Source organism: Melanostigma gelatinosum (assembly GCF_949748355.1).
Source record: "Melanostigma gelatinosum genome assembly, chromosome: 14".
Taxonomy (NCBI): Eukaryota; Metazoa; Chordata; class Actinopteri; order Perciformes; family Zoarcidae; genus Melanostigma; species Melanostigma gelatinosum.
In genome coordinates, this window is record NC_136647.1 from 11,902,123 (window position 1) to 11,925,067 (window position 22,945).

The 22,945-nt window shown below is 42.7% G+C and overlaps 1 protein-coding gene across 1 annotated transcript in view; it reads left to right on the forward strand.

Moving 5' to 3' along the window:
• Nucleotides 1–10,447: 10,447 nt before the first annotated feature.
• ubl3a (ubiquitin-like 3a) overlaps nt 10,448–22,945 on the forward strand; it is a 28,737-nt gene continuing 16,239 nt past the window's right edge. Inside the window, exon 1 of the mRNA XM_079282987.1 lies at nt 10,448–11,084. Coding sequence (XP_079139113.1) covers nt 11,055–11,084 — 30 coding nt within the window. The 5' untranslated portion in view covers nt 10,448–11,054. The remainder of the gene's footprint in view (nt 11,085–22,945) is intronic.

Sequence of the window (22,945 nt, forward strand, 5' to 3'; positions counted from 1 at the left end):
GGGAAACCCAACTTTCCTCCAAGTTCACTGGTGGTGTTTGGAAACTTAACACTGTTCACAGTTTAGTTTTAAACCCTCCAAAGTGAGCTGGGAGGAAGATTGAGGAAAATTCACAAAACTCTCACAAATTCAAAGCGTGTACTTTGAAAAGGGGTATTATCAGTAAATATGTGCCTGTGGGTTTCAGACTCTTATAAGACTTTTGGATGCAGAATTGTGGCACATTCATTAATGCTAAAATCATCATGCTGATTATAATGTACAACTGGATTGGCTATGAGTGAAAAGCCATTATTAAGACACACTGGCAACGTAGTTTCATTATAGGGGTGGATACAATGACATGCACACCTTTACAATGCCATTACTTTACATATTCCTTTCGTGAATCTTATAATTCACTTGATGTACTTTGTAAAGTAATATAATTCAGCCCAGTATCATGGCAGATCATAAAGTAGTCACGACATGCAATCTATTGGTATCGTGTACATCGCTGAGGATGAAACAATGCCAGTGGAAAGTCAATAAGAATCCTTTTGTTGTGGTGGACACACAAATGAAATGCTTCCATGTGACTTTTCAACAATCAGAGCAAGTGACGTAGTATTAAATATCGACAAAGACCACTTATGGTGGGAAGGTACAGTAGGTCCAACAAACACTGTACTTTCAACCACGAGACCGGTGTTTGACATTACATGTCCCAACGTTCGTGACGTTTTTCCTAAAACTAAGTGGTTTTGTTGCACAAACCTAACTGTACAGTTTAAGCCCAACCATGATGTCTTTTCTAAACCTAAGTGAGTGGTTTTGTTGCCTAAACCTTACTTTTGTTTTGTGACGTAATATCGTCCCGAAAAAGAAGTTGTTCCGTGGAACATGAAAAAAAGATGTGTCCCTGTACACAAAACCAAATAGATTGCATTTTTTATGAACATTTGACAAACTGTCATGAGACTGTGTTGTATAATTTACTGAAGGAAGGCATTGACGTGAATGCATAATGTCAAATAGTGTGTGCACCTTGTTCGAGTAACGTTCCAGGTCGTTCCTTTATCTGATTTACAGCTGATTTACAGCTGCTGAATCACTCTCGGCCATCGTTGCCCAATCAACCTTGTGTGTGTGTGTGTGTGTGTGTGTGTCCGTGAATGTGTGTGTTAGTGCACACAGAGACACATCCGCTCTTGATTTAAGCCAGTGAATTTCAGCTGATGGAAACCTAAGCAGGAAGTGAGGCGCCGACACACATACACACCCCTCCCCATAGACAACTCATTGAAGGGGATATACTATTACTCATCGTGAGAATAATGTTTGTGTCTATAAGTATTTCATATATTTTACATCACAGGTGTGTACGCTTTCGTGTGTTGTTGTTCAAAGTGTGGAATGCTGAATGGAACTTCCCTTGTGTCACCCCCTTCACATTTAGTTCTTGACACTGTTTGTGAGTCAAGCTTGGAGTTGTTTAGCCCTCTCTCTGTCTCTGTTTTCATTTTAAGCTTCTGTAATCACTGCCATGATCCGTGAATGTGAGAGTCTTGTTGTTTGTATCACAAGGTTACGTCACCAAAGGATAAACATTGAAGAGAACCAGCCACAGTCGATAGTGGCTGTTTTGTTTTGACCGCCGCTCATCTAATCACAGCTATTTTGTGACATGATAACTGCCTGACATCCACATAGCCCTAATGCCAGTGCTGATAACACCCGCCTCACCCTCTACTTTACCTGCCTAGTCACCATGACAGAGGGAGGAAAAAAAGGAAGAACAAAAGAGGGGGAGGTGAAGAAGGAAGTGGAGGCTGATTCCGGTACACAGAGGTTGGCACTGCCTGCGGCTTGCTCTAAAAATGTGCGCGTGCCAATAATATCTGACTGCAACGACCGACGTGAAAAGGGTTGAGACATTAATCACACCAATAAACACTATGTTTACGTCAAGTAGGCAGGGAGGGTGATAATAGTTACTTCAAATACATACAGGCTTGACGATGTCACAGTGGTAACTGGATTTTTCTTCTTCTGTTAACAGGTTAAGTGCCTTCCTGATGTCATATGCATTCTCCCAAAATCATGAATGGTTGTCTGTCTCTTTGTGTCAGCCCTGTGATAGTCTACCTGTCCTGGTGTATCCCTGCCTTCTCCCAATGTCTGCTGGGATCGGCTCCAGCTCCACACGACCCTGAACAGGATAAGCGGTTAAAGATAATGGATGGATGGTGCAAGCAGTGCAAGCATTTGTTGGATTTTATGATGTCATCACCAGCATGAATGTCAGTACAAAACTAGAAAATGCATTTCCTGCTGAAAATGCGTTGGAATGCTGAAAACTGAAATTAATTGCAAAAACATTGCTGAAAATAGATATCCAATTCAAAAACAATTGCAAAAAGCTTAATAATTCAAAAAGTTTAAAGATTACAAATATGAAAAGTCATATCACACCTCTCCTGAAAGAGCTGAACATTTTGATGTTCGAACGCTTTCTGTAGCTTAAAAGAATTCCAGCGGTAGTGATATTTGTTGGAGTAGTAGTAGAAGTTCTAGTTGTAGTCTAAGTATTATTAGCAGTGTAAGTATTAGTAGCATTTGAATAAGTACTCGTTGTAGCAGTAGTGATATTTGTAGTAGCAGTAGTAGTAGAAGTTGTAGTCGAAGTATTAGTAATTAGAAGAAGTAGTTGAAGTAGTAGTAGTGGTAGTAGTAGTAATACTAGAAATATAGAGGAGACATAATCATCATGTTTGACACATAAACAGAGGTTATTAAATGACAGGCTTCATCACAAGCAGTTCAGTTAGAATTCACTCTCTGGGGCTTTTATTTTGAAATGGGGTGTGTGTGTGTGTGTGGGGGGGGAGGTGGAGGAGGGGGGGAAAGACCTCTAAAGATCCCTAAGACCTGAATGACTGTATGAGAGACACAGAGAGAGAGAGAGGGAGAGGAGTGTATGTGCGCGTGTGTCTGTGAGTCTGTGTGTTTATCAACATCACTAATTGGCTCAATCGCGAACACCTGTGTGCCTGAAGCCATTTCATGGAGATAAAACAGGGAAACACCTCTCAAACAAATCATCAAAACTCCCATAACCGTAGCTCCTATTGCTCCGATATTAATAATTGAGAGGAAGAATGAGTTGAAGAACAGATCCTGTAAAAATGGTGTGTGTAGTGTAAAAAATGTTACTGAACTGGCGATCTAGAAATGTGGTACCGTGTTCTGTGGAAGATTGAAGCAAAATTTAAACATTGAACATTGAAACAATTAATTGTATATAATATCATTGAACAATGATAGAACATTGAAATTATATATGCGGCCACTATACAAGAAGGCTGCCATCCTGATGAAAACATTTACATCTGGGTTGAAAACATTAACCCTACCAACCAACCATCCAATCTTGTTCATCAGCAATAAACTTAGAACGTTTGGGTCTTCGTGGAACAAACTACAGTAAATAACAAGCCGCGCAACTTGCAAAAGCTGTAAGAGGCCATTTAGTTGGCTTGAAAGGGCACTTCAAATTTCCAAAAAACTCTCTTGCACACTTCTTGCTAGTGTGCCATTGTTTAAGATAGACACTTGAGTCTAATTCCCTACCCCTGCCATCGACTATAACGTTACCAAATGTGTATGCAAGTGAGGTGGCACCACAGTGATGTCGGCTTGTTTACTTCAGGTTACAACCCGTATTTGTCTTTATGTTAAAACAAGTTGAAGAATCTACAACTATGCTGGCAACTCTGTGATGCTGTAGCCTACGTAGAAGCAGCTTTAAGCTAAATGCTAACGTTGGCACGCAAACTACTCACAATGACAATGCTGATGTTTAGCAGGTGTAATGTTCACCATCTGAAATCTTGTTTGATAGCATGCTAATTAGCACTAAACACAAAGTGCCGCTGAGGCTGACGGGAAAGTCAGTTTGTTTTGCAGGTATGTAGTCATAAACCAAATGACTGGATACATTGAACTGTGACGGTGGCAAAAAAATGTTAGGGTGTTATAAAAGTTATGACAATTCATCCCGAGGGGGATATGAAAACAAATTTCATGACATTCCATCCAATAGAGAGAGACATGTCAATCACTTTACAGAAGAAATAGTCCCTATGAAAACTGGTCACAGCGAGGCATGTGAGTTATTCAAAAGAGTCTTGAGGGGTGACCAAAATAAGATGGCACACTTAAAACCCAAACTATCTCCGTGGTTATATACCACTCCAAGGAAAGTGAGATTTTGTTTATAATTTGGGTGACTTTACTTTTTCAGATTAAGACTGCCAGTGTTCCCGTCGTTGATCTCTCTCAGTCAGGGACTGACGGCCATGAGGGCCATGAGGCGAGCAGGAAGGGGACATAAAACTGTGGAGGGTAAATAATCTCTGGGAGAGCGGATCTGAATCGTCCTCCTAGTCGGGGGACGGGAAGCGTCCCGCTGGGTCTTTCGTCGCGTCACTGGTTTACACTACTAACCTTTGCGCTTGCTGCAAGATCTCAGAATAGCTGATGGCACTCGTGCATGTTAATAATCTGTGGGAAACATAGGGAGGCAGTGGCTGCAAGTACTGCTATGCTGAACATCAGTGTTTACGGACCAGTGGTAACCACCAAGTGTGTTGTGCACGCTGCCCTTCAAAGCCAAATAGCAGCGACTGTTTTGTAGTGACAGTGGAAACAGGAATAGATCAAAGTTCATCTTCTGCTCTGTCAGCGTCCAAGCTGATACTGTGTACCGGTTAAGCAACTTTAATCATGCCTTTTGACCTTTCAAACACAGAAAGTCCTTTTCATGACCGGTGTTCTCTACATGTGCTTCATGTGCACTACATGTCTGTGTGTGGTCCGAGCGACACAGCAGGTGCTCAGATGAAAATCTCAATGAGAACAGAGTAAAGAGGCTTAAAAGGATTACAGAGTTGTATTGTCTTTTCACAAAATGTAATGTTTATATTTGATCAGCAGACCTTAAAGAGAAGAACCGAGGGACTGTAGAGGTGACGTGGTGGCTCATATTACACAGACCTGCACTGTCGAGCAAGTGCAGGCAGGTACTGAGGAGGGAAACACACACACACACACACACAGTGTACAGATGCACACTGGAAGATATGAGATGGCAGCAAGTCAGATAATGATACACAAGCATTTATGTAAACATGACGTCAACTGCATGTAGCTACTGTTATGTTTTTGAACTCTAAAGATTTGTGTATATATTTAACACAACACTGAAGTTTTTAAGGAGTTACATTGCTGGAGCCTTGAAAGCAGGAAGAAGCAACATTTTAAGATTTAAGTTGAATTTTTGCTGAACTTTGAACCAAGATTATTTTTTATACAGTCCATTCATAATAGAACAAAAGTCCACGACTGAAAAGATGAGAGTCTAACACATTCATTCATGTATTTCACATTAATTATTCATGCAATCAAAATGAGCTTTTTCCTAAATGGGAACACAACTTTTGTTCCTAATTGGACAAGCCGTCCCCAATTAACTGTTCTAAACTAGTCTGAAATTTGTCATTGAGGACGGAAGGAACACACACACACACACACACACACACACACACACACACACACACACACACACACACACACACACACACACACCTCTTTGCCCAGATGTATATATACATATATATTTATATATGTGAACAAAAGGATATGTGTCTTTGTTTCAGAACTGAAACGATAAATCAATGAACTGATTAGTCGATCAACATAAAATGAATCAACAATTTCGATAACCAATTCATCATTTATCTCATTTATCAAGCTTCTCAAATGTGGCAATTTACTCTTAATTTCAGTTTTATATCATCGTATTGACTTCCTTTGGTTAAAGACTGTTGGTCAGACAAAACAAACAATTTAAAGCCGTCACCTTGTGAACATTTTTCAACATTGATCGTTGAAAATAATCAAGAGATGTTTTAATGACGATAATAGTCATTAGTTGCTGCTGTTGGGAACGTAAAGGAGCGTGTTTGGGTTATCAGCATTTAAGAAACTGAATTCTTGACATCAATAGAATTATTAATGTCAGTAACAATTATTAATGATTATTAATAACAACGGGGCACCACCCTGCGAACAGGGACCAATAACCAAACGATAAAACTAAGTCTCATAATTAGTGGTCACTCGTAATGTCAATAGTCTGACTGTTTGTCTAAACTGTTTTTGTCTAAACTGTTACTCTTGTAAAGCGGCCTTGGGTCCCCTGAAAGGCGCTATATAAATTAAAGTTATTATTATTATTATTATTAATAGTCGGGTACGAACTCAAGTTCGTACACAAGGCTACTACATACAGTTTCATTACGCACATATGCACAAGTAATCACAGACGACTGCTCCTTAAAGTATAACAGAGTTTATTAAATCAAAATAGTAAATGATCAAATCAATTAATATTGCAACCAATAAACATTATCATACAATTTTATATGCCTAATATCTAAAGAATGAATAAAATGGGTGAGGATGTATGTAATACAAGTATGTGTGTGTGTGTGTGTGTGTGTGGGTCTGTGTGTGAAAAGAAAAGGGGGATCTTAAACTACAGTCGAAAACTACAAAGATGGCGGGGTCGAGTGACGCAGACAAAAGGGAGGGGGAGGCTTCGCGAACTGACGACACTTGTGCACGATAGTCGCGTTTCCACACTTCACTCACAGAATCGATTCAAGGAAATAGAGCAAGAAACAAAATGAAATCAAATAATCCCCAAATAAACAGATCTCTATCGCTGCGGTGAGATGAGCGTTTATGTTTCTTATCACATCTCTCAAGTAATAATACACCAACTCTGAATCTACCAGTAGCGACGGGTCTAATGCAGACAGTTACAACAGTTGAATACACAAGCGGGGCTTCGGGTCCGCGATGGATTACGCAATACCTTGATATCGCGCAACAGTAACTTCTCACAACAAAATAGGGGAATATCAACACAAAAATGAAATGACCTGAATTAAACTTAAGTTAATTTAAGCTCAGCTATGCCCAGATACCATGAACCTTACTTTTAGATGCTTCGTAGCAAGGGAAAAGTGTTCGTGGGGAAGTTGTCCTTTTTCCTCGTCAGGAAGGGAAGGGGGGGGGGGGCTGCTTGCTGGTCGGCGTCGCTGGTGAGCGGCTGCGGTTTCGTTGTGGCGTGGCTCTGGAGCACACGCAGGCGTGATCTATCCTCGCTGCAAGGAGGATGATTTAACTTCGGCTGAAACGGCGTGGTCCGTGCGTCTCCCGGTAATCATCGGTCAGGAGAGGATTAGACGTCTTCCTGCCGGAGTGTGCACACAAAAAGGGAACGCGGAGACGGGTCTCGTTGGAGGGACTCGTCTCGGCGGGGTAAGGGGCCTTACTCAGAGTGTCTGTTTCGTCCAGCGAAATGGCTCGTGACCTGTCAGGGTTTGATGAGGGAAGAAGGCCTTTGCTTCCTCGTGGCCAGCGTCGCTAGCGCGGCGCTGGATGGGGGAAAGCTGAATCTTCTGTAGCCGGGACGGAGGTCCGGGGTGAAGAGAGCGTTTGTGTGCTCCCTAGCTCGACTGAGGTCGAAGGGAAAAAGCGTTGAGATGTGAGTTGCCGGCAGTTTTGTAGAACAGTGGTTGAACCACAGGGGTCCTGGTGCTGTCTTGGCTCTCGGCCAATGAGATTGCGGCAGTGCATTCAGGTGACTTCAGGAACCATAGTTTTGGGGGGGGGGGGGGGAATTCACACCCTAATGTGAAATTCCTTCAGAGGAGGTTTGCTCTCATCAAACCACAATCAGGATGAAACCTTTGCTTGCAAAAGGGAAGGCCTGATTCTCTTTGTTCACAGCGCATGTTGTAGCCACCTGGTCAGACCCCAACACTGCCCTATTTGGCAGCCGGAAATCATACAATTCCCTTAATTTTGAAAACACAGCTAACAAAAACAGATTCACACCTTGTGTGCGTGTGTTTGTGTGTGTGTTTGTGCAGGCATACTTATGCTTTTGTGTGTGTATGTGTGTGTGTGTTTGTGAGAGTGTGTGTCAGACTCACTACCCCCTCTCCACTCTCCCTTTATGGTGGGGAGATTAGGTAGTTAATCCTGTAGATCTCAGAGAAAAAAGACACTCCTGATGCCACAATGGATTTCACTCAGTCCACCAGAGAGTGGACAGACCTGCTGCCGATACCAATCTCGACCTCTGACGAAAACAGGGCCCGCACACACACACACACACACACACACACACACACACACACACACACACACACACACACACACACACGGCAGAGCACTTCACCAAGGACAGGTTATTATATTACATTATGTATTAGATGCATGCTATAAATAACATCACAACCATATTGAACTAATATTATGAAACGCACTCTTTATGATAATGCTTACTACTGTATTTAATCCATGTACTACTTACTGTATTGTATGAAATAAATGTAATACTTACGACATGTCTAATATATCCAGTAAAACCAGTAATTCACACCTAAAAGTCTCTCAGGCTGTTTAAAAAAGCCCATTGTTGTATTGTTTCAGCTCTGCAGGACATTCTTCACTTCCTATGACAGTACAAGCAGTCCTGGATACATATTTGCTTATTTATTGATTAAGTCATTACACAGGGGTGAACAGCCTTTCCCCCGTGTCTTATCCTCTAAGTAACTGATCACTTCCCATGGACCAACTGTCCATGACTGCAAATACAACTGTAAACAGTCCCCTTTGAGTGCTACTGTGAATCCCAGAAGACTCAAGTTGAAGGACATTGAATCCACATCTAGCAGTGCTGTTCTGCAGGGTCCTGATCTTTAACCTTTCCTGTTCCTGAGGGTTCTGATCTTTAACCTTTCCAGACATTAGACTTTAGAGTTTTCTGAGTGGTTAATAAAGTATCATGTTGTTATTTGTTAGAAAAGGCTTGATTAAGACTTTTCTACAGCCACAAAAAAGACAGTTAAAGATGAATTATTGTGTTTGGATGAGGTGTAGCATATAAACACTGCCAACAGTCTGTCATGAATTTCTTATTTCCCCAGTAAGGCATTGATTATCCCCACCCCTTCACCTCTCTGAGCCTCTTATTTTTATTTTTTTTATTTTTTTTTACAGCTGCTTGTTTCTCAGGGGTGTGTGTGTGCAGTCATTCCTCCAGCCTAAACGGCACTCTCTCCCACTCATGCTCCCACTACTTGCAGCACTCTCTTCCTTGTTCAACCACCCATCTGGGGACTGCCGCCATGTTCTTAAAGGGGCTGCATCAAGCAGCACGTTGAGAAACAATAAACCCGGATATAAAGTAATTCCGACTTCAAAATAAAACATGTTCTTAAAATGTAACATCGAAATACACCTTAAACACGATGCCTTCTATCAAGTGTATTGACCATGTTGTAATAAATAACATTTTCATTTCAAAATGTATTGTCTTTATGTTTTATGTTCATCAATAATAATGATTAAATAATACAATAATGTAGCACCGACAGGGCGACCCTGCATGCTCAAACTTTTGATAATGTAACTACATTTTGTTGCCAATATTTCTGTACCTTTACTTATGTAAAGAAAACTGAGGTAACGCTGCAGTCTGAGGCCTGCAGGACAGAAGAGGATTATAAGAGTGAGGGTGAGCAGACCAGTTTATTTAAAGAGAGTTGTAGGTACTTTCCTTTAAGCAAATGATCTGAATACTTCCTGGAGGCTGTCGGTCACATGCGAGCCAAATATTTTGTACTTTGCTTGTTCCGTTGAGAAAGAAAATGCTGATTTAAGATAATGTGATCATCTGAAGAACCTAACCGCTGAATATTCTAAATATTTTACTTTTGAGGATGCAGAGTTGGATGGATGCAGCTCCCATTTTACCCAACCTTACACCTCTTTTATTTATGTCCCCCCACTTTTAGAACAGTGCTATGGCGTAAGAGTATCAATGATACAGAAATCGACATAGAATATCGACTTTTCTGGTATTCTTTACCATTATTGGATGCATAAATATGTAGTTACAAGTAGGCCTACATGTAAGTATATGCCATTACATGTACCTACACAATATATTTTGTATATTGTCCATACTGTAAAGGTAATACATCTTAGCATATTCATTTCACACTGTTCATACTGTCCACACTGTATTTCTTAGGGTGTTCATATCTACCCATACGTTTTATTCTATACAGGCCGATTCTATTTATCCCATGCATAAGCTATCTGCTCTTTCCTGCTTTTTTGCACTTGTGGTCAGAAGGCATACTTGTACTATGTGCAGTAATACAATCAGCAAAAAGCTTTAAAAAAAGAAGAATGCGCATACTGCACAAGAAAGCTCAAAGCGGTTTTATTTTGTAATGAACAACCGGAAGTCCCACGTGTGTTTCCTTTGCTACACTGGCGTTAGTTTTGAGAGGCCGGCTGACAGCTGAACGTAAAGGTACAGCGACGCAGTAACATTAGGCTCACAACAATCACAACTAACTCCCGGTTTAAAGAGAAGGACCGACAGATTTCGCCGCGTGACGCGTCTTTCGCACCGACCGGCGGACGTGTTTAAGTTTATCAGAGGAACCGGTAACCTTGCGGATTTTTTTTGTTTGTTCCCTTTTCACCAAGAGAGAAAAACGATCCGTGTCCGGATGTGCCAGCAGTGTTGGGCTTTTTTCTCGCATGGCGTAGGCACCTTTTTCTAAAGCCGGATATTCTTGATGTTTGGTGGGTCGGAGGAGGCCCTCGGGTCCACAGTGTGTCCCTCTCACATTAACCAAACCTGCAGATGTCCCAATTTGTGTGGGAAATGATCAACGGGCGGATTGTCCAATAGAGAGGAAGAAAGCGTCGTAACACATCCCGACTAGAAAGTCACCGGGATTACGTGGTGTTTTTGTTTGCTGAACGAAACCCAAACAACAACAACAACGACGTTTGTTTGAGCTCTTACAAGCGAGACGAAAAGAGGAGATATTTGCTTCCTTGTCTCGTGTGACTCTGTGTGTGTGTGTGTGTGTGTGTGAGAGTGAAACCCTCCGAGGAGAACCTTCACGATGACGGGCAGCAGCACCCCAGCGGACATGGTGAGAGGATTTCACACTTAACCATTTACATCCATTCATTTCCTCAGAGGGTTGAGAGTGTTCTTCTAGTTTTATTTGAGAACATCGCTGTACACTACAGACCCAGTGTGACATTTTGTTTATGAACTACAATGTAACATCTTAGTGCAACTTGGAAAGGAAACTGGCATTTTAACTTTATTCTTATCAGTGTTTGTAAGTTTTCCTGTAGTTCCAGGTAGCCATTGGCTCCCATTGATTTCTCTATAGTAATAAACTGTATACGCACACTACCGACACATCTTCATGTTCTGTAATCTATCACAGTGAACACCAAGTCACATGACTCCAGACATTTAACTCCCGGATAGATGTGAAAGTTTCCACTGAATTGCATCAGGATGTTAACGGAAGTCTGACTAAATGAACGCAGACTTGATGTTCATTCGAGGTGAAGCGGTGACGTTATATAGTAATAAGTTGAACGAGGCGATTTATTGCCAGTTTTGATGACAAGTAGCCATTTATCAAGCAAGCGTCAGCTGGTTCCAGCTTTTCAAACGTGAGGATTTCCTGTTTTCTCTGTTTTATGGAGCTGTGTATCGAACACAATTGGTTGGTCGGTAAAACAAACAATTTGAAGATGTCAACCGGAGCTTTGGGATCATTTGTGTTTAAAAAATAATAATTTATGGACGAAATGAGTAACTGGAAAAGTAATCGTATCAGTAATAAAAGATAAAGTTAGTCGCTGATGCTCACTGCGATGGATTACAAAACAGTTCCAGTTGAGCAGAAGGCGAGGTGCTCTTCTGCCGGTCTGAAGTGCACAGTGACCGGTCATTTAATTGCCTACTACAACCCCATCATGTCCCACCTACTGATGTAGTGGTGCTTTTAAAGGAGGCTAAACTATGACCTTTCAGTCTGTGGTCACCATCAGGTGACTTTACCCCCCCCCCCCCTCCCAAAGACACCACCCTTTTATGACTTTATTCTAGATTACTGACTGTGTTATGAACTCTCATCATAAAGATCTATGTCAGCACCTCGTTGGGCGAGCTACTCAGCAAATTAAAAGCCGCGTGAAATGAGTTTAACAGGGCTCAGTCGCTCTCAGACGTGACATTTCACCCTCTTGTCTGTCATCTTCGCTCTAAGATTAATTCCGGCTCTATGTATAGAAAGGATAAACCACGCAATGTGGCCCTCCACGCAGAGATCAGCTAACCCAGCTCTGCCTGTACTCCTGCGTCCAAAGACTCTGATCCCCTGAAAAGCAGGTCCATGATGTCGTTGGGATAACACCGTGTGGAAGTTAGAGGTGAGCCGGCCTCTACGTACATGCGGTCCGGTCGAAGCTAAAGCATCTAAGTATAGCGCATCGCAAAGACTTTCAGTGGACTGGATTCCCTGGACTGGATTCCCTGACCTCTTATGACTGGTAGCTAAATAACAAAAGGTTTATAAAGTTGTTTGTGCCGTCACTATCTGTGTATGTGGGAGGCTTCGTATTTGGACCTTTAGTTGCAGTGTTATGGGTCAGTTTATCGTCCTTATGGTGTTTTTTCTTGTGTGTTATACGATAATCATTCAGAGAGGTTTGGTAGACGCCCTCCAGCCGCCCTGCTGAAGTGTCTTTGAGCAACAAGCTGACTCCCTGCCAGCTGGTTTATAGCTCAGCCGTTTGTCGGGGCATAAAGTTCAACGGCAAAGTAATAATATTTCCAACTGCCGACTCTCAAGCATTGTTTTAATACGGTGTATTTATTCCTTCAGGCTCATGTTATTAACATGCCTGCAGCAGAAACACAAAAGGTCAAGTTCTGCACACGAGTAAGACGTTTCAGGATTACTGCCAGTGGAAAATCTTCAGAGCGTGGCTGTTCTTCTGTGGCTTAGCTCAATCTATACATCAAACTAGCTCCGTCCCCGAGGAAATTTGGGGGAAATATCAGCTGTGTGCATTTAAACTCGTGCTATGTGGAAATCAGCAGCAGATGCACTCTTCGTTTTATTTCCCTCCATCAACTCTTGCTCTGTCTGGGGAATGAGCAAGTGTACACACACACACACACGCGCACACACACACACACACACACACTTATAAAGGCTGTGTAGAGTGGGAGCGAGTAGTAGGAGGAGATTGCCGGTGCCAAACATTGTGCGTGAATGAATCTGAGAGAAAGAGAAGGAACAGTCATGCCTCTTGAGAATGGAGGATGGGATAGGAAGAGTGAAGGATGGAGGGGAGGGGGGGGCTAATTGCCTCACTCCGGGTGGACCTCAGAAGTGCTGACAGGGGCTAGAAATGGTTCCCATGGCAACAGCGAGACGCTTTGATCTGAAAGTCTGGAGCGTGAGGAGATGGGTTGGTGTGTAACGACGAAGCTGAGACAAGAGAGTAGCACAGAAGCAGGAGAAGAATAAAAAAAATGTTCTTCATACATTAATATGAAGAACTTTTGGGTCAGAAAGGTCTTGTGTTGAGAATCCACGGAAACTTTTGGTCAATTAATTCATTACTTGCAACTATTTCAATGTAATATTGCCAAAAATGAAGTGGTTTCAAGCTTCTCAAATGTGGATAAACTGCTGGTCAGGAAAGCAAACCCAAGTCATTTGAAGATGTCTGCTTGAAATTGGAAACTCACAAGTTTTCTAAAATCAAATTTCCTTTTTCTAGCTTCAGAAACAAGAACTTGTCAGAACAAAGCGTCTTTGTTCTCATAACTGACGTATAAAACATGAGTTAATAACTTAACCATTAACGACGCCAAAGCCCAAAGTGGTAACTAAGTTACTCTGTGACTTCTCCTCCTGTTCGGAAGTGTTTACTTAAGTTGAACAGGCACACATCTGATCCTGAAATAAACACCGTTAGCACACGTACACACTCCTGCACACTCTGTGGGTAGTATTTATGAAACCCTGTCATTTGTGCAGTGGTGAGTACGTGTTGATCAGGAGGTACGATAGAATGAATTAACCCTTTAAATGCCTCCAATATTTCCGTTCTCAGACCCTCATCATTCCTTCATTTAGCCAAGCAGCACCTGCACCAGGTGGGGGGTCGGTGGGGTCAACTATTAATGTCGGGCAATGCTGCTGGTGTCCTTTGACGGAAACAATAATAATGAAGTTCGTATAACTTAAGCTAGAAAAAATATCGTGACTTTATTGGTTGTTATTTAGGGCTGCGACTAATGATTATTTTTAAACCTAGATAATCATTTCGTCTATAAAATAGTCAAAAATAATGACTAAAGCCCAAGGTGATGTCTTTTAAATGTCTTATTTTGACCGACAAAACAGTTGGTGAATAATAACAGAGAAATGAATGGATGTTTAACACACATTGATTGGCTGTGAGGCTGTGCTTTGTCTCTCTAAGAAGGATTGCAAAGCATTTCATATTTGCGGGTGACAGTTGCTGGTATTATCAAGCATTAGCATGTTGTCGATTGTGTAGAATCAATTTAATTGTATTGATGCACGTCTGCCACACCAACAGGAAGTCCTGTGGAGAACCTCTCATCCAGTGGTCGCTTACGTAACTGTTTGTCTGTGTATTGTTCGGTGTGGCATGTGCGTCCATGTGATGTCCTGTATGAGTAAGGACACCTGCTGTACATGCCTATTGTCTATGTGCCATCACGTATTTGATCTCGGTGGGTCTCAATGATGCAAGAAGAAAAGGCAGCCGGTGTTGGTAGAATATCTTGTGTAGGTATGTTACTATATTGCAAGGCTGCTGTATAACATACCTCATTTGCTGAAGTTCAGGTTTTATTATTGTGATGCAATATACTTCACTTACAGGCATTGACGGGTCTCAACTCGACTTGACATCGGATTAATAGCGATGTATGACGCACGCGTGACGCACAACAAGAGCGTTTTGTGAAGGATTTGTCAGATGATTCAGAAGATGCTGAATTCTGTGTTTTTACTACGAGGATGCTGCTACAGACCCAATTTCATTTATTTTCCTGTGTGTTCTCTTTGTGGCCATGTACTCCTCCAGTTGACACATATCTTCTGTTGAATAGAAGCCAATGGAAGTAAATTTGTTTTTTTTAATAAAAAAAGAGACACATTTCACCAGGCGAACTATAATAACCACCGAGATGACATCTTCAGGGTGAAGCTCGCTATTAGATTTCACTCGCGAGGCTTGAAAGTGCGACCGAATCTCCTTTTGTTGTGTTTGTATTTCTGATCCGCCCGGCTAGAAGACTGAATAGTTCTGTGAGTGACTCAGAGATTTCTAAGAAAAGAAACCGGTGCGTGTTGGGATAAGAGCTTATCCTGCTGGACCCCCCCCCCCCTTCCTTTCAGCAGTCACTGTTGGCAGGTATGGCTTTGCTCAGGCGGAGGAATGTGTTGAACTACTTCACTGTTTTTTTGGGGCTCCAGAGGTCCCTGGTTCAAGAGTAAACCTCTGGTCTACACTGTTGATTCCGGTCCCGATCTCTCGTGACAGTGAATGGGCACTTGTTCTATGCTGCATGACCTCATGCAGTTGAACATTAATATCCCAGAAGCAGACAAAGCCATGTAATGAGCACCAAATTCACAGCGCTAATAACTTCATTCCTGATCATTGGGTTTTTGCAGAAAAAACCTCAGGACAGAAGTAGAAGTGAGGACGCTCTTCAGATGTTGATGCCCAGTGTTACAGAGTCAGAGCACGACACAGACGAGTGGGTGCGAGTGCCGAAGTCCTGACTAGAGTCTGTGTGCCACTTCTGAAGTGTGCGTGTTTTGTTTATGCGCGTGCACATTTGCATGGAGCGGAAAAAAAGAAACCAGCCGAAGCACAACCGCTTCTTCCTGTTTAGTGTGACGTGTTCGCTGCTGGCTTTGCCCGTGGAGTAACACCCACGACACCAACTAGAGCTTTAAAGGTCCTCGCTTTACGCACAATGGCGTCGTGGCACTGTCCCATTGGGTCCCTTGTATCTGGTGTCTCTATCTGCTAATCTCTGTTAGTCTTACCAGACACCCAAAAGTGAAGGAAATTCTCTGACTTTTGTTTTGATTGATTATATTTTTCAAAATGCATCTCCAATATGATGCTGTTGAAAGCCTTGTCCACAATTCGGGATATAATTCTGGTGGCCAAATCTCAGAAACCACACCGAAGACATCGTGTTAGCTTATGGTCCTGACTCTCAAGTTAAACCAAATGAGCACAACAACAACTTCTTTTGTCAAAAGAAAAAAGGAGAAGATGAGCTCCTGCTTCCTCATACTGAAGAAATGACAGTCATAGGAAGCTGCGTGCTGGCGGAATTGAGAAACGGAAAAGGAGGAAGAGAAACTTGTGTTGAGGAGATGGGTCGCAGAGTGACACGCAGAGAGGAACACGGACGGCCGCACGAAAGCTCACTTCACTTTACTTGATGAAGTTCTGTCACTGAAAGCAACCGTGTGTTAATTTGCGTTTCTCATATCAACTGAGGCACTTGCGTGAAGCGAGACGTTTGCCACATCAGATCATTCATCAATGTGAACTAATGTGGCTCATTAATGGAGACCGGGAGTTCCTGGGTTATGTGTTCCGATTTTGGATAATGTGTTTCTAATGGGGGTCTTTCCATTCGCTGTCATTTTCCTGCATGCCATTTAAATAGATGTAAAACAAAAGCTCTCAAGTGCAAACACTGCATTTCCCCGTCCGTCTGAGTGCTGAGTAGAAGTAGAGTGCAAGTGTGCGGAGGAGAAATAAGCGATGGGGAGGGGTCGTGTTTGACTAGCTCACTAAAAGGAGCCTTTCAGCTGCACTGGAAACAATTTCCAGCCGAGGGACATTTATATTAAAGCTTCGCCTCTGCCAGCACAGTGTGTGTGTGTGTGTGTGTGTGTGTGTGTGTGTGTGTGTGTGTGTGTGTGTGTGTGTGTGTGTGTGTGTGTGTGTGTGTGTGTGTGTGTGTGTGTGTGTGCGTCTGGGCAGCTAGCTAACAAGAATAAACTCTCCCTCTTCCTGATACATTTCGGGACAGGCTGCCATTTATAAATGGGTCCCCGAATCCGTCCCAATATTCCAACGTCATGTGCCGGCGCAGTCAGACAGAGAATACGCACCGGGGGGGAATTAGAGGAGCAGTGTTGAGACTCTTTGGGTCCCAGACAGGGCAGCCATTAGCCACGGAGCAGTCATCCAAAGGTCAGGCCTCATCGGCTGGCTGTCCCGACGGGATCAGCTGGTCTCTAGACCGCGCACATATATGCCTTCAACCCAGACGTGTACTCTGTTGAGGCTGTTGATTTGAAAATTACCTTTGTATTCCCATCTCAGCAATGCGGAATATTTGACCCGTCTCTTCATGTTGTTTTAGCTACAGGGGCTGCAACTCATGAATATGTTCATAGCCAATTTATCTGTTTATTTTTGTGGTTTTTCTTCTAAATGTCAGGAAAAAAAGAACAAATCTCCACAATTTCCAGAGCACTGCTCAACGTCCTCAGGTTTGTCCAAGCAACAGTCCAAAACCTAAAGATATTGAATTTTGTGTGATTATAAAACGAACAAAAAGCAAGAAATCATGACATTTGAGGAGCTGCAGCCAGAACATGTTTGGCATTTTGCTTGCCATGAGGAATCCATTATTAAACTTGATGGGTGGTGTAGTATTGAGAGCCAGCCGCCGTGGCAACATGTTGGACAACCTGATTCCCAAGTAAACAAAGTTTGAATAATTAAAACTTAAGACCATAACATAAACCTCGAGGATCGTTTCATCATCCAGGAGGCTCGTGTCGTGAGGACAAACTTTCCAAATCCGAGGAAGGAACCAGCAGGTCCGCAGGCTTCCATCAACCATCTCCAGAGGTCGGCCTCCGGAAGCTTGTGTGTCACATTCACCGAGCGCTAACTAAACTAGAGCCTTAATCCTCAGCTGGTAATGTGAGCCAGCTTCAGTATCTAAGCTTTCAGAGGTTTGTGAGCAGTCTGTGTAGACACCAATAATCCTGCAAAATTCTTCATATGGTGATTATACCTAAACTTATTGCTTGTGTTAACCACTTTAAATCCTTTTTCTGCCACTTCAGTGTAAATATACTTCTTTTGCCAACCTTACACTAGATGTACACAGACAAACTCCTGTGTATTTGCTGCACACATCTTTGCATTTGTGAGCTGGAAATGGAAAGTGTGGAAGACGATTGTCAGGAAATGCTTTTGGCTCGTTGCTGAAACGTTGTCGTGATGTCAGAGGTAACAATAGGGAGATGTTAGCCTCTTTCATCTTTGTTATGGTATTGATACAGACACAAACAGAGATGTCGGTGGGAAATAGTCGCAGAAGAGTTGAAGATAGAAACGACAGCCAGAGACAGGAAGGTGTGTGTGTGTGTGTGCGAATGATCGAGAGAAAAGGCGAGCATAGAGAGAGGGTATATTTGGCCTTCATGCTGTCTTGCACAAATTTGTCATTGCATGTTTGATGCTATGGAGCACTCTGACTGTGAATATCGCTAATGATCCCAGCAGGGGTTTGGTGTGTGTGTGTGTGTGTGTCTGAGGCGATCTGAATGAGCTAGCAGTAATGAAGCATTGGACCTTGCACTAGAATGATCGAAGGCTTTTGTTCTTTTCTTTCTTGGTTTCTTGTAATGAGGAAGCAGTGGTTTATCTTTAGGGAACCAGCAGAGCTGTGACTCACAAAGAGGTCATCAGATATCGACCTATTGTTTAGCGTAATTACACATCCCTTGGTGGAGTGGCTTCTCTGTGCCAGAGATCTTTTGATCTTACATTCTGTAGTCGAAGGTGAGTGGGTTTGAAAAGCTTGGATGTTTTGTCACGAGTGTGAGGCACGTTTCAGCTAAGTTCAGCTGAACAGAATGGCACAGAAAAGCTCAGTCAGCTGATCTCGGTGCAGTTCCAGTTCATAGTACAGTGTTTTAAAGGCTCACTCGAACCATTAAGGCTCAGAGCTGCAGGTACAGCGGTCCTGTTTTAATGTTTAATCTAAATGTCACAGTGTTTCATACACAGGGCTTAATCTGTGACGCCAAAGTGTGCTTCGTTCTCAAAGTGGTCTTGACCTTTAAGCTATCTGCAGGCACTCTGTTGTGAACTCAGGTGGATTCATGAGGAGGAATTATAACATCTAGCATGGCTGTAAACATCTCGATTATGGCAGACAGCACAACACCTCCTAAACACCACCCCTTGGCTGGTTATGTCATCTGTATTCATATCCTTTTTTTTTTTTCTGCCTTGGAGTGGAACAATGTTTGCCAAAGATCTTGATTGGGTCCCCAGCCGCCACCCTACTCGTCCTGGCTTCCTGTTGTTGCTTGTGTAAGCGGCTTCCTCCACTGAGGCTGCCTTCTTCCTGTTGCGCACAACACAAACATACCAAGTGGCTCAGATCTCTAACAAGACAACAATGAAAAGGGAAACAAAAAGGGAAACCCCCATAGATGCACGTCTTACATACTGCAGACGCAGACAGCCGCACACTGTTTGTGTCTGTCGGGATCATTTATTCAATTCATGTCAGTTTTATTAAATGTGAACGTAGAACCTAGAACACACACACACACACGGCATTACGTGAGTTGTGACTGCAGGGCTGTGCTGTTTTCTGGGGGAGAAAAAGACAACGCAGTGTTTTTGGATGTAAATGCTGTTTCCCAGCCGCTTCTCCTTTCTACTGTGATGTCTATGCTCTCTCTCTCTCTCTCTCTCTCTCTCTCTCTCTCTCTCTCTCTCTCTCTCTCTCTCTCTCTCTCTCTCTCTCTCTCTCTCTCTCATGTTACATCAGTTTCTTCCATGTCTGCTGAGCCTTTATAGTATCTGAGGACGGGGACAAAGATAGTAATGGAAAGGGAATGAGTTTTGGAACTGCAATGTGCTTCGTCAATTGTGTGAAAACCATCTAGAAAAACAACAACTCGTCAGGATTTGAGGTTCAGAATTGGATTTGTCGACCAACCATTCACTTTGAATCATGGATTTTGTTTTCTTAAAATGTTTTTCTCAACTCACAATCCTTCATGTCAGGCTGAACACACACCTGGCAGCAGCAGTATCACACACAGGATCATGGCAGATAGAAAATATTTCACTGAACAGAGTTACATTTGTCTTTCTCCAGCAAAACCCTTCATCGTAAATGCGAGACAAAGAGGAAAGCCGGCAAGTCTGTTGATTTTAGAGCTGCAACCTAGGACTTTCCTCTTAATTGATAACTCTGTTGATTATCTTTTTTGATGAATATTCCCAGAGCACAACTCCAGATTGCAGTCCAAATCCCAAACCTATTCAATATTATACAAAGCAACACATTCTCACGTCTTAGAAGCTGGAACCTGTGAGTGAGTTCACTTTAGTAAGTGGCTGAACTGATTAATCAACTCTCGGAATTGTTCTCTGTAAACAGATTTTGATCAATGAGTAATCATTTCAGCATTGCAGCACTTTCTTCACAAGAGTTATTTCTAAATTTGAATGGGAGCCAGCTGCATTAAATCAATTAAGGTGTAAATAACAAATATATTTCAATAATCAAAGCTCTAATGCTTAATGTCAAGGATGCACACAAGAACAACACGGAGAAGTGCTACGTAAGCACAACCGGAAAGGTTACAAATCAAGTTAATCCGAGCTGCAGGGCATCGGCTACACACACCGGGAAGACCACCTAGGAAAGAGGATTTGACAGGGTGAGGAGGTAGAAACAGTGTAAGGAGGTAAGGAGGGAGGGGGGAGAGGTCACCACATAGTGTGTGTGACTCTCTTGGGAGGGAGAGAACGGCTTTGGGATGCTTTACTTGACTCTAGGGCTTTCGCTTACTGGGGGGTCGGGAAAACGCGGGGGAGGAAATCACATTGGCGAGACGCACTGTGACGGAAGTGAGGAGAAGGAGGAGGAGGAGGAGGAGGGAGCAGACAGGGCTGCTGCAGAGCAAATGGGAGGAGGTGGAGGACAGGAGGTCCTTTCATCACAGCCATCATCAGGGATCATCCACCCTCTGTGTGGTCCCTTCACACCAGCAGCACGCCGACACGTGGCCGGTTGGCCTTTGGGTTTGAGTCTCTGCCGGTAGCTGTATTTCTTTTCCCCCCCAGAGCCTGAACAGACAGAATATAGAAGATCAGGCAGGACAGTTCCTGTTGAATTTAGGAAACAGAACCGCACGGAAATTCAGACAAAACACAATCCAGTGCCGATTCAAACAACGCGTAATACCGATTTAAAACTGCATTGCTAACTGCTGACATGTCTTCTTTCAGGACATCATGTAACTCTGCACTGCGCTGTTTAACGAGCTTGAGATCCGAAATGAGAATCTGTGTCATGTATCATGTGATCCATAATCATGTGTTGGAGAGCTTGTAGATTGATTGAGGAAGTTATCCAGATCATGATTCTCTCTCGAACTTCTATTTTATATTGCTGTGAAAACATCTCCTTCAAACAATTGAATTTATTTAAACATTTTACAAGATTGCATTTGAACGCATCATGATAACCTTAAAATGCATTTTCTCACAATACTAATTTCTTACTGTATCGAGCATGAATTCATCGTAATGTACCTGAACGGAGCCTCCGTATGTTAGCTGTTAGCTCCGGTGCTGCTAACGTCAGCTCGACTAGATCGACTACAGTGCGTTATACTTCTTTATGCCCTTTACGTACGTCCTCTATCTCATGTCTTGCCTTGTGTTTGGGGGAAGGGGACAGGCGGTCTAGACGCTGACGGAGGGATCAGAGGAGAATCGATTGAAGCGTATACGAGAGCATTTTCACGTCTCGTCCCAACAGCTTCAAAAGCAGAGCCTCAGCAGAGTGTTTTTGATGTTTGTGTTTATTGCTCGCATGCGAGCAAATGTGTGCGACTGTAAATCGCCAAGTAGTTAGCGGATGACCCAAGGAACTAAGTGGATTTCACATTCACGCTTCCTCTTCCTCGCCGCGCCTCTCTGACCTTCCTTGTTCCCCCTTTGAGTTCCCCTCTCTCGTTTCCTCCCTCGTTTCCTCGCCTCCAACTATGTCAGCGTTTCCTCTGTCCTCCTGTAGCATCAGACCTCGTCATCGCTCTCATGGCGCCTGCACAGCATCAGCACTTTGGAGGTGATGTGTGGTACAGGACTCTGTAAATCTCTCTTGTCTTTTTCCTCTCTTCTCGCTGTTAAATCTTCCTGTTTGTTGGTCTTTTTCCCACTTGTTCCTTTCATTTTTTTATCATGTCACTCAGTGTTTTGTTCTCCCTGATGAGCTGAGGACAGCGGCGCCTAACCCGAGCTGGACTCTAATCAAGTGAAACCGTTTCCATCCTCTTCTTGTTTTTTTTGTTCTCCTTACAGACGAAGGGAAGAGTCTAGATGGCAGTATGTTAGGGGTGTAACGGTACGCGTATTCGTATTGAACCGGTCGGTACGAGGCTCACGGTTCGGTACGCATGACGAACCGAACAATACGTTTGAATAAAAATATTTTTTAATAAAATCTTTTTATTTTTTATTTTTTTTAAACCTTTATTTAACCAGGTAGTACCATTGAGATTAAAAATCTCTTTTGCAAGATGTAAGTAACAATACAAGATGTAAGTAACAATACTACATAACATTAAGGAGCAGTTTTTGTTTTTTATGCTTATGTGTTGCTAAGAAGACACCCCAGAAGATGGGTCACTCAGGTATAGTGCCATCATTGTTCAAAGTCAAAGAATAACTTCATGATGTTAGTTGTAATGAATAAATATATTTTAAAATCAAGTACATTTCTCTGGCATTTATAGTTTTCGACTGTACCGAAACGTACCGAACCGTGGCTCCACTGTATCGCACCGAACCGTGAGTTTTGTGAACCGTTACACCCCTACAGTATGTGTGTATGTGTTTGTGTGAATGGTGG